Source organism: Chelon labrosus, assembly GCF_963514085.1.
Source record: "Chelon labrosus genome assembly, chromosome: 9".
In the NCBI taxonomy this organism is placed as follows: domain Eukaryota; kingdom Metazoa; phylum Chordata; class Actinopteri; order Mugiliformes; family Mugilidae; genus Chelon; species Chelon labrosus.
In genome coordinates, this window is record NC_140359.1 from 19,157,301 (window position 1) to 19,174,284 (window position 16,984).

General features: G+C 41.0%; 2 protein-coding genes across 3 annotated transcripts; both read right to left on the reverse strand.

The window, feature by feature from the left end:
- Nucleotides 1-312: 312 nt before the first annotated feature.
- elovl7a (ELOVL fatty acid elongase 7a) lies at nucleotides 313-4,867 on the reverse strand. The gene is made up of 8 exons (XM_084552465.1): nucleotides 4,650-4,867; nucleotides 2,786-2,876; nucleotides 2,436-2,626; nucleotides 1,844-1,924; nucleotides 1,687-1,743; nucleotides 1,490-1,595; nucleotides 1,261-1,397; nucleotides 313-1,138 (listed from the first exon to the last, which is right to left on the reverse strand). The coding sequence occupies exons 2-8, from the start codon at nucleotides 2,847-2,849 to the stop codon at nucleotides 890-892; spliced, it is 885 nt and encodes a 294-aa protein (XP_084408591.1). The 5' UTR covers nucleotides 2,850-2,876; nucleotides 4,650-4,867; the 3' UTR covers nucleotides 313-889.
- A 1,049-nt stretch (nucleotides 4,868-5,916) lies between these two features.
- On the reverse strand, nucleotides 5,917-16,942 carry ercc8 (excision repair cross-complementation group 8). 2 transcript variants are annotated; one of them, XM_084551366.1, is made up of 12 exons: nucleotides 16,565-16,924; nucleotides 16,132-16,227; nucleotides 15,017-15,118; nucleotides 14,600-14,723; nucleotides 13,606-13,687; nucleotides 12,581-12,649; nucleotides 12,401-12,467; nucleotides 11,686-11,789; nucleotides 10,922-11,046; nucleotides 9,469-9,666; nucleotides 7,450-7,545; nucleotides 5,917-6,720 (listed from the first exon to the last, which is right to left on the reverse strand). In XM_084551366.1, exons 1-12 carry the CDS (start codon nucleotides 16,639-16,641, stop codon nucleotides 6,655-6,657), a joined length of 1,206 nt encoding a protein of 401 aa, XP_084407492.1. In that variant the 5' UTR covers nucleotides 16,642-16,924; the 3' UTR covers nucleotides 5,917-6,654. The 2 variants fall into 2 exon arrangements, with proteins under 2 accessions (XP_084407492.1, XP_084407491.1); XM_084551365.1 differs by lacking the exons at nucleotides 5,917-6,720; nucleotides 7,450-7,545 and having other exon boundaries at nucleotides 8,711-9,666; nucleotides 16,565-16,942.
- Between the last annotated feature and the right edge of the window lie 42 nt (nucleotides 16,943-16,984).

A 16,984-nucleotide genomic window follows, 5' to 3' on the forward strand; every position in this document is an offset into this window, starting at 1 on the left:
CTGACTGAATGGCTAAATTGTAAAAGAGTGCAATTGTCCATACTGTGTTCTGTAATACAGTTGTTTGCAATATGCCTCAGTGTAGAAGTAGTAAGACTGTAGCTGAAGCTTGGCTTCGGATCCTACAAGAACCACAGCGGTCCTATAGGATTCCTCTCGGCATCTTTGTCACAACATCGCTTCATAGGAGAACTCATAAGCTAGAGGAGTAAAGTGATGCCACTGTTAAAAGAGTGTTTTTCACCAAATGTCTACCATCAGCAGCTGTGACTCAAGCCATAGAGAAGTGGGGATGTGCGTTATTCTTTTAAAAAAAATAAAATAAAAAGTGTAGTGTGCAGCCTCATCACCATTATGAAAATGTCATCATATTAGGCCTAGTGAATTAAACAAACCTAAACTTTTCAGTGCACAACTTAAAAAGAAAAACAGGGGTCTCCTGAGAAGTAAGATCCAGTCAAAGTTTAAAAATGATCTCAGCATCGGAAGCATTTTAAGGAGGTCCAGAACTAGTCTACAGCCGAGGCCACTGCTTAGGTGAAGCCCTTAAGTAATTCAGTTAGTTTCTTAGACTTGAAATTGTTTTGTTAACCATACTGCAGCACAAGGGCGGATATTTTGGGAATCTCCATAACAGGAAACGGTCTTTGCCTTCAGTGTAATGAAAATAAGCAAATTAAAACCCAACAGCTTTGTTCAATAATCCTCTTAACTATAGTTTCGGTCATAGTTTAAAGATTGTCTTTTTCAGTTGCAAGTACAAAAGAAATAAAAAAAAACAATAATAATATAGTCCAAACTAACTTCGGTTGAATCTCGCACTACCACAGTGGTTTGCTTACGTACATGGAGGTCAACCTGAAAACCCTCGATAAGCCCGAGTCTTGCGTCACTCAAGCTTGTCGTGATTGGCGTTCCCATTCATGACTCCGTTGCTGTGGTGCGCCCACGTCTGAGCTTGCAGCACTTTTGGCAGCCTCTTGCCCTTGGTGTAGGCGTGGTACCAGAAGTTGAGGAACAGAAACAGGAAAATCAGGCCATACGAGCCAATGATGTAGATGAAGATGGGGAACTGGTAGGGGCAGTCTTTTATGAAGAAATACTGGGAGATGTGACTGGTCACCATAACAAACTGGATCTGGGGAGCAGCACAGAAAACAAGGGTTGACGTCTACTGCTGACAAATGTCTCAAGAACCCTCTGACAACATGAAACAAACACACACCAAAAAAAATAAATAAAAAAGCCACTTGAACATACCAGCTGAATGGTAGTGAGGTATTTCTTCCACCACAGGTATTTCTGGTAGTTGGGGCCCATAGCTGTCAGTCCATAGTATGTGTACATGATGACATGAACGATACAGTTGAGCAGGGCGTGGAATGTGCCTAGACCACCTGAAATGGGGAGCGCATCAGGAACAGAGTCAGAAAACGATCAGCGTAGTGTCACGGAAAATATATATTATAGAAGAGGAGGAGGGTTTTACCTGGAGCAAAGCGAACACCAAACCACCAGGTGAAGGGCATGATCGAGTGGTGGTAGACGTGAAGAAACGTCACCTGGCTGTTCTTCTTTCTCAGCACAAAGAAAACCTAAAAACAAAGAGGGGACGCGTGTTTAGAAAACAAAAGACATTGGAAAAATGACAGAGTCAGTGCAATAAGGGACAGAGGGGCCACTTACTGTGTCCAGCATCTCAATGAACTTGGAGAAGTAGTATAGCCAGCACGTTGCTGCCATCTAGAAGAAAAAGGAAGATTTAGCACTTAACTTACAACAACCTTGTAGTTCATGTTCATTGCAAAATTCAGATTCCACAAGATAGGAGTGTGTGACTTACCCTCATGGCCTGTGGTGATTCAGAGTAGTCAACCAGGTCACAGCGAAAAGAGTACCCTGTTCCCCATCCGGACATCACAAACTAGAGGAGAAATGGTGAAAATTTGTTAGTCTGAGTTGTGAAGCTAAGGGCCATCTTCAGCTAGTTCATCTCTGTCATACAGTAATCTTGGGCGATATTCCTACTGAAACGAAAACCGCAATAACTAGGGTTGACAGAGGTTTAATACAGTGTATATATTTAATTAAAAATAAAAGGTTGAAAAATAAAATCCGATCAGATTTACTACAAGGAAATACATAAATGACATGAAGATCCAGTAACTCAGAGGCAGCGCAGAAAGAGGAAATTACACCTGCTCAGCTGGTTTCACCTCAGATCAATAGTCCGTGATTAAGGAAAAAAAAAAATAAAAAAGTATTTCACAAGACTGACTAAAGGTATGAGTCATAGGAGTATGAGGGGGGAAAAAAACATGCACATTTGCTCGCCATGAGCCTGTGGCATGTGCCACAGTGCGAAACCTTAGATCAAAGAATGACTTCATGCCAGTTCTGCAACAACGGAAGGAAAACAAAAACGGAGAACTCACCTCATAGCACATGTAGAGTGAAAGAGCCACCACGCTGAAGTTGTAGACAATGAGAATTCCCTTGAGGTCGAAGGCTTTGCGGTTCTCCATTAACCGAGGCCCCAGCGATGTGACAAAGTAAATGTACGCTGCGATGATGATCGTCTGGGGGAGAGGGGACGACATAAGCAGCCAGTTCTCCGTCCGCGAGTCTGAAGCGAAGAGACAGTGCCGGTTTGGTTTGTGATCTCAAATAAACCCATGGATTCACACGTAGAAATAAACAGAGCAGCATCATAGTGTGGTGTGTCAGTATAAATGACACCGTTTAATTTAAATGAGTGAGTAAATGTGTTAAGTAAAAGACTTACCTGCATTTTGGATGAACTCATCGTAGATGAGTGCAGCCGAGGACTTTATGCGATCAAATTCCATTTTTCAGGCAAGATCCTTGCACTTCACCTTGGGGGAGGAAACACAAAGGTTAGGATGTCAGTTTGAACTACACACAAGTTCACACTGGCATTTGGATTAGAAGCACACAGAGCAGAATCAGTCAGGGAGCGTCATGTCCAAGAACGGCAAGCCTTCGTATTTAGCATCTTTTGAATATGTAGGAACATTTGAGCAAATCAAGTGTGGGGAAAATCACTGCATAAAGTCACGACTGTTTACCAGCGCCTCGTTGATTAGAAATACTAACAGGAACTGGTGCACAAGTTCAGTTCAGTCTAGGATGTAATTTGAACAAGGCTGAATGTGGCCATACATTACACTCATACAGCAGGCTTATAGAAGACTGGACTGTGTGTCAGGGGAAAGATTTGAGGCGAACAAAGCCAAGAGTGTAAAGAGAACACAAAGAGTCACTTGTCAGAGAACCAACAACAGGGTGACTGACCACAATCAATTTAAAATATAAAATAGTTTGTCCATGATTTGAAGGACCCATGCGCCCTGCCACTTCACAATGCAGGAAGATGTAGTAAAACGTGGTCTTAACCTTTTTCCCCAGTGGAAGATGTTTCGTAATAGTTAAAGGACCATATGGGCATCATCCACAGGAGAATTGATGCAGCTTTAAACAACCGTTTGACAACTGAACTCAACCTTTTCAAATTAAGGTAAACTGAATATATATATATATATATTTTTTTTTATTCCACACTGATCCCGGGGTGGATGTGTGCAAGTCTGGTCGTCCACGAGTCAAAATCGAAAACATCTGTACATGTCTGACCTGTGTGAAACCTGGCAGAGTTTCAGGGTCAGAGTCTGGTTCATCGAGGTAAACGTTCACGGTGACTGCCCCGACTGGTTTCATCAAAACGCACATGCAACAAGGAAAAGATGCCAAGGAAAACTGTTCCTCTCTCAAGATATGCAACTTTGACTGAAGTCCAAACTGAATTTGTTGTTCTGGTATCTAGAAAACCACCGAGCCATTTGCGCCTGTCGCCTCGTCTTCCGAGGTGAACACGGGTCGTAACCCTACATGACAGGTTTTCAGGGTGTGTCTACCAGGGAGCATCAGGAACATGAACACGGTTTGGTTGAGTCGTACAGCCATCTGTACACTAATGAAGACATGGCAAGCCTTGACACGCCAATTGACGTCCTAGTCTCGGATCCCGGTGTAAAGGCTACTACTCCCATGACGCGCCCAGTGATTTTCATAAAATAATCTGCAATCTATTCAAAGCGACAAAAATGCAGGTTCAAGTCAAACGCTGAAGGCCACACTCGAAGTCACGTTCAAAAGCCATCATTGACGTTGAACTCTGAAAGCATTTAATGATGCCTGTGCCTACTAATATTTCTAACTGAGAACATGAGCTTCATCAAGCTGGCACCCAATAATTTAAAAGTGTATAAATATTTTAACCTTTTTACCCCCCAATAGACAACATTTCAATATTAACTCCGCGATTAAAGTTTACCTTCAGGTGTGTCAGTTTACGTTGAAGGTATCAAAACGACACATTAGCCTATTACTTTTAAATTTTAAACGGTGTCAGATTTATTTCCCACCGCAGTGTTATCCTCATGAGGAACAGGTGGCGCAGCTGATGAAAAACCGGAGCAACAGGTAGGTACCATCCATCCATGGCGACAGGAAATATTACTTTGCGTCGACGCACCCGTTTTCAGATTTTCTTTCAATTCTCTCATATATTTTCTTTTAATCCTTGCCCTCGCCGTGTTATTTAAAGGGGAGAAAAGTTAATAACCAACCTTAAGCGTTGCCGAAGCTCAACGAGAATCTTTTTTTTTTTTTTTCCTTTTGGTCAAATTGTCTTTATCCCAACTCCGGTGCACCTGCTGCCTCCCAACAGGTGTGTCTCCGTCCTAGTTCACGAGCTGACAGAGCACGCTCCCCTCGGTCCTTATGCCAGCCACGAGGGGCGGGGCCTCTGATTCAGCCCCGCCCCTGAACTCTGATTGGTGTGGTCCGGTTCATTCTTGAGCGTTGCCTCATGGAAAACTATGTACGATTTTGAAACATTAAAGAATATCCTCTTAAGACGTAATTGATGATTAGTTTCAGAAAGAAAAAAAATAGATTTGAATTACTGCTGTTATTTTCCATTGCATCTCTAAAATCAAAGCAACTGATCCATTACAGATACTACTTTGGGAAAAAGGAGACCCAACTACATAATATTAAATTAGGGGTGTCAAACTCATTTTGGTTCAGAAGGGTTGATAAGGCCCAAATTAATTTCAAACGGACCAAACCAGTAACATAATAGCATAATAACCAATGAATAACAACAAATCCATTTTCCCCCTTTGTTTTAGCGCAAAGAAGTAAAAGCACCTTATGAAAATATTACCATATGATGAACTATCCTTTTCACAAAACATTTTATAGTAAAAACCTAAAATAAGAGCAATATCGGCTTCTGCTGTTTATTTCTGTGTGTTTTGTTCTGTCCACTACTCTCACTAACACAGTGGACAAATTGGGAACAGTGGTTACTTTTACTGAAAATGTTTCATATGTAACTTTCGCACTTCCCAAATTCAGGCCTTGGGAGAGATCTGACCCTCTGGAGGGCCGGTTTTGGCGTGCAAGCCTTATGTTTGACACCCCTGTATTAAATAATGGGATAAACAATATCCTAACTATGAATACTTTTACAAACTAAATATATTTGTAGAAATTAAGGGGGTGTGTCAGAGAGAGAGAGCAAGAGATAGAGAGAGAGAGAGAGAGAGGGAGAGGTAGAGTGGTTTCAGTATCACTCTTCGCTAATGGTTTCAACAAGGGCCAGCTGCAAAACTTATAAAGAAATGCTAATTTTTTCAGGAATCACAATAAAACAGTCTATGTTTTTAAATGACTGGTTACTCCCATGTGAGGTTTGTGGGCAAGTTCTCAGTTTGACTGCAGAAACAAACACTATACCTTTTCAAAAACTTACCCATCTCCCTATAGGATCTCTTTAACCACAACCTTTCATGAGTATTACATAAACCATTAATACAATGTGTTGGCATCAGTAAGAGGTATGCAAGTGTTGCGACGAGACAGAAAGGACATATTATTTCATGTTATAATTTGTACAAACAATGACAACAATAAATTCTTGAAAATACTAAAGTGTTTTGGAACAGGATAAGTAGAATTAGCAACAGAAAACTTGTTTTACATTGAAATAAGAAAAGTACAAAAATAACATTTCTGTATTAAATATACAAAAAGACTTTATCCAAACTATTGTGCATATTTTCATTCATTCATCAATTATCTTCTGTGACAGCTTGTCCTGTAAAGGGTCGCGGTGGGGCTGGACCCTATCCCAGCTGTCATCGGGTGAGAGGCAGGGTACACCCTGGACAGGTCACCAGTCTATCGCAAGAATCATAAACGAACCTAAAGAGCATGTCTTTGAACGGTGGGAGGAAGCTGGAGTACCCGGGAGAACCCACAGCGAGAACATGCAAACTCCACAAAGAAAGGCCCCAGTTGAACCCGGAACCTTCTTGTTGTGAGGCATCAGTGCTAACCACCGTGCCACTGTGCCGCCCCATTGTGCATACTTTCCGTCAGACAATTACTTACACTGTTTGTTTAAGTTGTAAGGCATAAGCGTCCATGTCGGTTTCCCAAAACCCATTATTACTTTCGTTGGTTTAAATAGTCTTGTCATTTTATTGTGAGTGATGCAAAATCATTTGCTTGCTCAGGCACCTTAGTTCGTCCGATTTGGCCCACACATTCAAAACACCTGCGTTAATCTTCATCACTGCTCCATGCGTCCTGAAAGACAGGGTTCACTGAAGGCTGGCCAGCAGGACCCTGTGAGACATAAAAATATTTAACTCCATTTTAAGCCTGAAGAAGACACACTTCTTTGAATAGATCTATTACGAAAACTTATCAATATGAGCACAAATGATAACCATATAGGGGTGTGTACTGTAGGAATGTGCACTGTACTCACTGAACAGGAAAAGGGTTTGTAATTTAACAAGCACTGCTTGAAGGTAGGAACAGCAATACAGAACTGTGTAAAAGGTAACTCTGTGCCAGCAAACACTGAGATGTCATAATTTAAATTCCTAGGATGACATATTCTTACCTATGATCTAATTTCTTTGAAAATGACAAAACAAAATGAAAGTTTAGACAAAGGCAAATGAAGGATGTGTTCACCATTTTTAAAGTTCAAATATATACAGTAGGTGAACATAAAAATGGGTTTCCCTCTCATTGTCCTCAAATATGAATGCGCTTAGTTGGTCAAATCAAGCCAATATCTTCTAAAGGTTTGGAATAGCCTCATAATATCCTGAATAAAGGTTCACATGGAACACACAGACTTACACTGGAAGTAATTATGTGACAGAAGTTTATGATGATCAGCGCAAACACTTAAGGAAAGCCTATTTCAGTTTCCCTGTGGATGGCTGACAATTGTTTTAAAACAGACTTGTGGAACACTTCATACTACAAGGGTTATTAGATTCCACAAAAGTTCCTGATATTCTATTATCCAACACGGTTTCTTGTTGTTATGATCTGTACCTTATTTTCACTGCTTGGCTCTTCTTCCACATCAGGGGCCCGGAGGACGGGGACCCACGCCAGAATGTTACAGTCTTTACCTCCACTATACAGCTCCTGCAAACAAACAACAAGGACACCTTCACACAGTGTAACAAGAAATAACCATCTCAGCAAAAACCTTCACCTTAAAGTACTGCCAATGACATCAGCACCAGGGGAAAACCAGAGTTAACAAGCATAACTGGGACCAAGAGTAAAGTAATTAATACGCTCAAAACTGCCCATGCAAAGCAAGTGAATTCTTGGGAGACACTGTTAGAACCGTGGGACTGATTAGGGTCACTATATCAGACAGGAAGCATCGAGAACTAAGTCAAATAGATTTTCGGGACTAGGTGTCCTTTGCTGCTGACTGACAAGCTGCCGAACTGCATTCTTGTACTTGACACTAAATCTGTCACCGGATGCTGACATTGCCTAATAAGGATATCCCCTTGCATTTGTGATGATACGATGCATAACTAGCATAATGACTAATGACTAAAGTTTCTCGGCACAAAGGATTACCATTGACAATTAATAAACAGACAAAGGAAAAGGAAGATAGTAGACAGCAACAACCACCAGAATAGAAACAAATGCACGTTTTAGTGAAATATTACTGTTGTCTCAAAGTTTGCCCGATTGCGGAAATTGTTTTAGGGGCATGTAGAAAAAGAATAAAACTAATAATAATTAGTAATTAAAAACAAGCTTGATTTATATAATCAAATGTGGCCACATGCTTGGGTGGCATAGTGCTCATAATTGTAAAATGTCATGTGTGTATTCATCTAAACTGTAAAATTAAATCAACATAATACATGGTTTGGTGAGGAGCAGCTGCGAAAGCTCTGCTAAAGGACTTGTTTTGCAAAGTTTCTAAATTTTCTACTTTGATTTGTCTCAAGTTACATAGTGCAAGTATTTAGGGTGCACAGCAGGAATAAAAGAGAAAAGAATCTCTCTGATCCCTATCAAAAGATTATTTAAAGCTGTTAAGAAAAAAAATGGCGGCATCAAGATGCTTTGAAGTTTCAAGCTAAATTTATTGAAAAAAATAGAGACATTTCCAGTTATTTTGACACACAGCCGAATTGAAAGAAAAGCACCTTAAGTTTTTATTCATATGTAATTGGTATGTTTACACTATCATTTACATTTTAACCTCATTTCATCATAATTCGCTGTCATGCCTTCTTGCATTGTTGAACACCTTCTGTCTTGGTGCATTTATCCTAACCGGCAATGAAACTCACTGTAACATGAAACCATAAACCTTTAATAACAGGCTCAATTTATTGCGTAGCAAGTTTCTGCACTTCCATAAATTACTGAAATAGACGACCTCTGCAACGTATTCGAAAAGCTAGCATTCTGACCGATTTAACCGAGTGTGAAATTAAAAATAAGTTGTTGGGGTGCAGCGCTGCCTGGAAGGCTATGATAAAGCACCAGTGTCACATCCCTGTGCCACCGCCTTCTGACAGTCCCAAGGTTCAGTCCTCAAATGGCACCAAGCACAAGCAGAGTGCTGTATGTTGCAGACAATGGCGAAACTAAGACAAAACAGTCCTCATTGTCCTGACTGTGATAAAGGAGATGGCATTAGTTTTGTGCAGCGACAATTTGATCGTGCGACGTCTGTAAATAACACAGAGTCACAGTCAGGGTGTAGACTGAGAGCACTAACTGGACTCCAACTATAGGGACACCACCTGAATTTGCATTTATAGTGGTGAATGTTGACTTTACCAAGTTATCTGCCTGAGGGGGGTGGAGCATTTGTAGACTGCCATGGTGATTGCAAATTTCTAAATGATTACACTGCACAGCTGATGAGATAAAATAAGAAACACAGTGGAAAGAGAAAGACGAAACATCTAAGCATAAGGGAGACGAACTAGACTTGAATGGCAGAAGGAACATAAATAGATCAGCAGGAATGCAGACAAAAGAGATAGCGTGGTGTAATGCCGGCACTTCGGTGTGTCTCACCTGATAGTCGGGGTGGAACTCGCAGCAGTCGACATTGTTGTAGTGACCTCTGAGCATAGTGACTAGCTCTCCTGTGTGAAGGGCATACACTGCAACTGAGCTGCCGCATGGCACAAACACAAACTCTGGGCTGCAGCCACGTGACACTGTAAACTGTAGCCTTTTACGACTCTCATTGCAGACCTTCCCATAATTTACCTGAGGGATAAAATGGCAAGGGACACATCGTGAGACTTCTGAGGATTCCTGCTACTTAGAATTGAAAGTGAGACTAAAGATTTGTATCATGGTTTATGGTTCTTTTACCAAAACAACAATGGAATGTATGCAAAATCATTTAATACTTTGATTTCATCAAACATGATTTCAGACACTGTAACTCACTTTTTCAGGACTTTCACAGTCCCTGAAATCAAGACAGCCCAAGTACAAACAGAATTACCCTCGGTGAAACAGGTTTGAATCGTAATTTTTTTCCTGTCACATCTCTTCAATGTGCACCAGGAAGTACCCACTACATTATCTACGTCTGATCTTTGCTCATACCTAAGTCATAAGTAGTCTTGGTTGTGCTACAGTCTGAAAGTGGAAAAATGCCTACCATGGCAACTGCAGATGGAAGCAGCAGAGCAGGAAATAAGAACAAGAAGCCGTGAGAGAGCCCAGAGGGACAACGTAGTTTCCCCTGACTTTAGGTCAAGGTTATGCTTCTGTTGGATATGCAAATATTACATTCGCTTTTATGGACCCATGGTTATAAAGTGAAGTTTTTTTTTATATCTGGCATCCTATTGGATTAGGCAGGGCAAAAACAACCCTTGATATGATTTGTCAATGTTTCCGCTCTGATTTGTTGCTGTCTATTTTCCATTACCATGATCAAAGCTAAAACAGTGAATTACGCAGCCCTACATGTACAGGCTGTAAATAAAGTTTTATGATTAGGTTGTGGGTTAGCGGTTGGTCATTGTTAACCAAATATTTATTCCAGTATCTCCTGTTCACCAGGACTCTGTTCCTGGCGAGATATCGTTGTTTAGAAAACAACAAGTTCATGAATTTCCTTCTACTTAAATCAACTCTATTTATAGAGGACTGTACATAGATAAGAATAAGATCATAAGACATAAGACAAAGAATGAAAAACAATAAAAGTAATAAAAACAATAAAACAATATAGGTTTATGATCAGATAACCGGCACGACTCAACAATTCCATCAATCACCAAAATAAAAACTGATTTCAAAAGAAGCCCAGAAGGCGGTCACATGGCTAAACTGAACTTGTATTTCAGAGATATTTTGGGTACACAGTATACTCGCTTATTGTTCACATTTCCTTCAAGACTTTGTTTAGTAAATGGCAAAATGAGATCGATCTGCTGCGCCCACATTTTTTGAAATGTTTATTTATGCAAGCTATGAGGGCAGACGCTTATTACATACATCTTACCAGTGTGTTTTCCCCAGTGGCGCTATTCCATAGTCTCATACGGTCATCAGTTCCAGTCGTGAGGAGATAGAGGCCATCGCCAGTGAAGCACAGGCCATTCACTCTGCCATTATGGGCTGTGTTTACTGGTTAGACACAGGTAAGACAGAGAAACGGTGCTTTGGTCATCTATTTCCTTCATCGCTGTAAAGGTTCTACACAAGATATTTTTTCTCTACCTAATGGCCTCTCGTACCTATCAACCAGTGGCCCATCGTTTGCTATTCTGCACAGAACAGATGGGATAAAGTGGTCTTATTACAATTAGGCATCCTCAATCCATCTGACCCATGGGCTTGAACACAAAAAGAGAGAATGCTGACCTTTCATTCATAGAGGCAACACTAACCCGAAGGTTATTAGACATCACAGCTGAGAAGGTAACAATGCAGCAGTACATATACTGTAACTTTGCAAGTTATCAGAAAGGTAAAGACTGTGGCTTTACAGCCTCTATATTTATTCAGCTATAAATAGAGATATCTCGCACCTGTTGCATGTACTGCATGTACTAGTATGTGGTACATGAAGGCATTGAACTGTTAATCGGTCAACTACACCCCAGGAGGCTAAACTGACAAAATAACCAGCCCAAATGTGCTTCAATGACTTTACCCATTTTTTTCTCACAATTTAAGCTCTAATATCTACTAAAAGTCTCATCCACTTAGAATAAATACGTAAACGAGGCCATAAAAGAAAGAAAAGTACACTGGTAACAGTACCTGCCTCAGAGGAGGCTTTGGACTTGTCTCCATTATGCTGGTCCAGAGTGAAGAGACTACCTGAAGCCCGACGGACATCCCATATTTTCACCTTGCTGTCTGTACTTTAAAGAAGAAAATAGGAAATTATTTACTGTTTGTATTTCTCTTGGTTAGGCTAAATAGGATTCAATCCTGTATAATCAGTCAGCAACAATCCACCAGCAGGTGCAACACAAGGTACAAGCTCAGACTGGGGTACTTCATATACACTAGTGTGCGTAACCTGGTGTTTGTTTTAAAGGTCATTTTTCTGTTGGGAATTAACATGCTGGCCTGTAACAGAATATCATACACTTCTCTGTGTGCTACTCTGTGCCAGTTGTTTTCAAAATCACTTGCAGTCCAAAGGGACAGAGGCGCACTCATCCCGGTGGGTTAATTAGCAGGTCTAATGTGGCATAAAACAGGTGGGGACTGTATCTACCATATGCTCTGCTGACAGGGCTACCAGAGCACCACAGTGCCGATCTAGTAGCGATATGGTACCATTATCCTTGACTCAGGACTGCCGTGTGGCCAGATGGCCGAGGACTTTAGATGACAAGAACTGCTGGGACACAGCATGGTGGGGATTGTCCTGTACCTGCCATTATACTGTGACGTGGCTCTGGGGGCAAACTGGGTTTCAGGGGCTGAAAATCCACAAGCGAGAAAGGCAGCTAACAGAGCTTACCTGGCACTGGCTAGGATATGCTCGTATCTGGGCGACCACCGCACAGACAGGACCTCTCCTCTGTGACCTGGAATGGAAAGAGAGTTATTGTTTAACGCTTCGGTACATGCGTGCAGCTATATATGCATGTGTATGTGGAGAAAAACAGCAGACAATGTAAAAGTACTCTGCTCCACTGACCCTGAAGAATATGAATCTGTGAACCAGACTTCATGTCACACAGTTGGATTTTAGGGTTTTTGGTGCCAACTAAAAAAAAAAAAAAAATACAGAAACACAGATAGTTTAGAGAGGAGACATACAAATACACACATGGGGATAGCTTAAATACTGATTACCATAATTCCACTAACAGTTTCAATGTAACATTCCTACATATCAATATTGTCAAATTTTCCATTTATCCTAATAAATGTGTGCGTATAATCTGCTGCAAAAAAGAAAGACTTCTCAGAAGGGTAAAACTGGAAACCCAGGTTCAAACAGATAAGGTGTGGTAAATCTGAAAACTCATTGATAGGACCTGATAAACATGAGCTAACACACCCGGGCATGACTGCACGTGAGGAGGGCAGGGAAGCTGGTGAACAAAGGATATAAGACAATAGTTCAAATCAGCATTAAGAATTAATGAGCTAAGTAATGGAGTTTTTTAGTAACAGATTCCCTTAAAATGCCTTCCCGGATGAAACTGATGACTCTGGGGAAGTCAGCAACCTGTTTGACAAGAATCCGAAACACCTCTGAGAGGGAAGGACGACTCAGGAAAAAAAACAACAAAAAAAAAAAGAAGGAGCTGTGATTGTTTCAGGCTTAGAAAAAGGCGTGTCAAAGGGACTGGTCTGAGTGTGTGACAGTTTTGTGTAGATTTAAGAACACGCACTCTGGTATGAGTAACCTGTTGGTCCTGCTTAGTGACAGGAAGAGGGTGAGATTCCTACAATGTTTCTCGACAGAATTTTGTCATGTGTAACCAACTTCTGTCCCCTTAAGGTACATACCACTTTCCAGAGGGGTACAAGGTATGGACAGTGTCTTCGAGTGTTGTGTGGCAGCACGTAACATATTTCTTGGCCAAACAAACTCATGACAAACAAGATGATCAATCCTTTTCAGCACACATTTATAAAAATAGAAGCAGCTACTCGAGCTAGTTTGTTCCGTGCCACTGAGATAAGCGAAAACAGCGCCTACATTCAACACACCTGCAATGAGACTGTGCTTCCTGGCGATGGGAGACAGGTGGTGACTGTAGACATTACCCTCAAACTCAAACACTTCAGCAGGCTGAAAGATCATAAAGTGAGAGAACGTGAGGAAGACAGACAAAGAGAGCGGGGTCAGTAGTGGCATAGATTCCTCTATTTGTACATTTGTTTATCTGTGCTGAATAAAAAAATCTACTATTCTGGCAAAATATAGAACAATGAAAAAGTCATGGCTTTAAAGTTTAACAGTTGTATGAACGCAGCAGAGTTGAAGGACAGAGTTCACAGAATGAATTAGGTAAATGTAAAAATGAGTGGACAGGGAGGGCACAGAAGCTCAGGGCTCAGAAGGCAGCTCACCCGAGAAGCAGTGGTGGTTACAATGCAAATTCTTGAGCAAACATAAAAAGCCTCTCTGTGCCCCATCTGTCAGTGTGTGCCAGCACCGGCATGGACTCAGCCGGCACACACACACACACACACACATACACACACACAGAGGAGGCCCTGTTAGCATAAAAATGCCAAACATTGACATACAGTATGTGCAAATCAAATACTAATGTGCGAATACACCACCACAATAAATAATTTCAAATATGAGCGTGTGTGTGTGTTTGTGTGGGGCACACAGAGAGAAACACACAGAGTGAACCGAACGAAAGGTCGGTGAGGTTTTTTTTTCTGTCCCTTCCCTGACCTTTAGAGGTAACCACGGTGCCAGTGTAACTCTAGCACAGCTCTGGGCCTGCCATATGGGACTAAGCGGCACAGAAAGGTAGAAAGCATGAAGCAGAAAATAAGAAAGAGAGGAGAAAAGAGAAAAAAAGAGTGTGGTGGAGCTATATATTATAATTACATAGTTTTTTTAATTACAAGTAATACAATGCAAACTCTTCGTTCCATCTTTGTGATGTTTATATTACAACACTGAATATTTGCTGACACTATCAATGAGGTGTTGAATTAGCACTGAATAAACTGACCTTACCTTTAATGTCTCAGTGTCCCAGACTTTCATGGTCTTGTCAAAAGAACTGGAGACAAACATCCCAGTGTCGTAAGGATACCATTGGACTGTCTCTACACTGAATTTGTGGACGTGCCGGCTAGACCTAGAAACATTACAATAACAGCAATTATAATCTGATATGACTGTTTAGACTGAGAAGCACAGCCGCCAGTTGACGGTGGTGACGTGATATTTACTATGTGCCAGAAATATATGTTGATAAAAAATAGAAGATACATTTAATAAGTTATTTGGGGCTTTAAATGGAAGAAGAAAAAAGTCACCATGCCACTTGTATTTATATAATTGTACATTAAAGACAAGCCTGTAAACAAGGCGAGATCTCAACAGAATGCTACCCTCTAGTGGATGCAATGAGTAAATGGGGTAACGTACCTGCCTACCGTGCACACTGCCTTGCAGGTGTACTGTGGTTTCCCACTGTAGTTCTCCAGATCATAGACGGCGATAACTCCATCTGCACCTCCGGACAACATGCTAAACAGTGGAAAATGTTAACTTTAAATGAAACGCATTACATGAATCCGCTCAGACAGCGATCACCCTCTGCTTGCAGAAGTCACTGTTCTAGCAACATAATCCCAAAGATTAGGAGTAAATGTTACAAATGCCGACTTGTATTTGCAATGTTTTGCTGTTAAGCAGCTAAGGAACTGCACTTATGGGATCCCGAGGCATTCTGATTTCTTTCCTCTGAGGTCTGTGAATTATCTCAATTAAATGGAATATCATTCATTCATTCATTCATCTTCTGTAACCGCTTGTCCTGTGAAGGGTTGCAGGGGTGTGAGAGGCGGGGTACACCCTGGACAGGTCGCCAGTCTATCGCAGGGCTAACACAGAGAGACAGACAACCATTCACACTCACACGCACACCTACGGCCAATTTAGAATCACCAATGAATCTAACGAGCATGCCTTTGGACAGTGGAAGGGAGCCGGAGTACCCGGAGAGAACCCACGCATACACAGGGAGAACATGCAAACTCCACACAGAAAGGCCCAGTCGGCTCATGGATTCGAACCCGGAACCTTCTTGCCGTGAGGCATCAGTGCTAACCCAAATGGAATATGCAATCTGGAAATATATTTACCTGTTGTGTTATTCAAATGTAATTTCTTATGTTTTTTAGAGCTGCAATGAAGACTTCAACACAGAAAAAGGCAAAACATCAAGTGACTGTTTGGTCTGACCCCGTCTCTTAGTCACAGATTGTTTGGGGTCAGACATTACCTGACGTATATGAAGTTTAAGCCTGACTGTATTAAGACAGTATGCTTGAATAAAGAACATGATGGCTGCTGTCTGCAAGACATAAAAAGTGTATGCACAAGCATCTTTGAATAATTACCATTATAGGCTACAGCTTCCACAGCAGCGGCATTCTTTTTTAAATATTGCAATCACTGCAGTGCTGCCTTTAAAAGCATTACAAACAAACAGATGGTAATTTAAACAACAATAGTAAACCAAGCCTAAGTGGACTTACTATCTGCCCTCAACTGCATCGATGTCAATGGCATTAATTCCGTTTCCATGGATACGGTCCACATCCCTGTCATGATTCAACTTCAAACTGAGGACCCTGTGGAGATACAAAAAGATAAAGATATGCATCACTAGACATATTGAGTGCTTCACACAGACAAGATTAGAAAAATGTATCTGATAAAACTGTAATGTTGTAATATGAAAACGGTAGCTATGTTAGTGTTCTCCTTTATGTTTTATCTAAAACTTTTAACAACTATAGTTTTAAGGTTACTGCAAAAAAAAAAAAAAGCAATTTTACTTTGCATTTACCATTGAAATAAAATAAATGTTGCACAACAAGGCTAACAGAAGACCATTTTTGCCTGCTCTTATGCTAACAATGAATTTATGTCCCTGACGAGATGACAACGTATACATCCCCCCCTCACCTTCTCGTTGACTCTGCACGTTTCAGTCGCAGAGGGTCATCCAGACCAGCCTGCCTCGCTGTCAGAAACCCCAACATTGCTCCAGTTTGAAGATAAGCTGGTTTAAATATCGATGCAGTGGTAGTATTTAATATATGCTTCCGTCAGCTAACCTAGCTAACTTGTCACCTACACTGAGGAGGGTTTTGAATCCAGGCCGGACGTCAGAGGGTCCAACAAATCATTATATTGTATCCACATCTCCGCAACATCTCACTTCACTATTTACATCTCATTTTTTTTTTATTTTCATATCTTGTTTTTAGATTACTTGAGTCTAGCTTCGCTACAGTTTAGGACAATAAGCCGCCATGTTGGATTTGTACTGCTCACTCAATTACAAAGGCGGTGATTGGTTGGTCAAGAAACGGCGCCCAATCA

Coding starts and splice junctions, on each gene's coding strand:
- elovl7a (XM_084552465.1), bottom strand. CDS start 2,849: ATGGAATTTGATCGCATAAAGTCCTCGGCTGCACTCATCTACGATGAG. Junction 1,744..1,843: donor AATCACCACAGGCCATGAGG/GTAAGTCACACA, acceptor TTTTTCTTCTAG/ATGGCAGCAACGTGCTGGCT. Junction 1,596..1,686: donor TCATTGAGATGCTGGACACA/GTAAGTGGCCCC, acceptor CTTTGTTTTTAG/GTTTTCTTTGTGCTGAGAAA.
- ercc8 (XM_084551365.1), bottom strand. CDS start 16,641: ATGTTGGGGTTTCTGACAGCGAGGCAGGCTGGTCTGGATGACCCTCTG. Junction 12,468..12,580: donor ACAGATTCATATTCTTCAGG/GTCAGTGGAGCA, acceptor TTTCCATTCCAG/GTCACAGAGGAGAGGTCCTG. Junction 9,667..10,921: donor CCACTGGGGAAAACACACTG/GTAAGATGTATG, acceptor TTTATCCCTCAG/GTAAATTATGGGAAGGTCTG.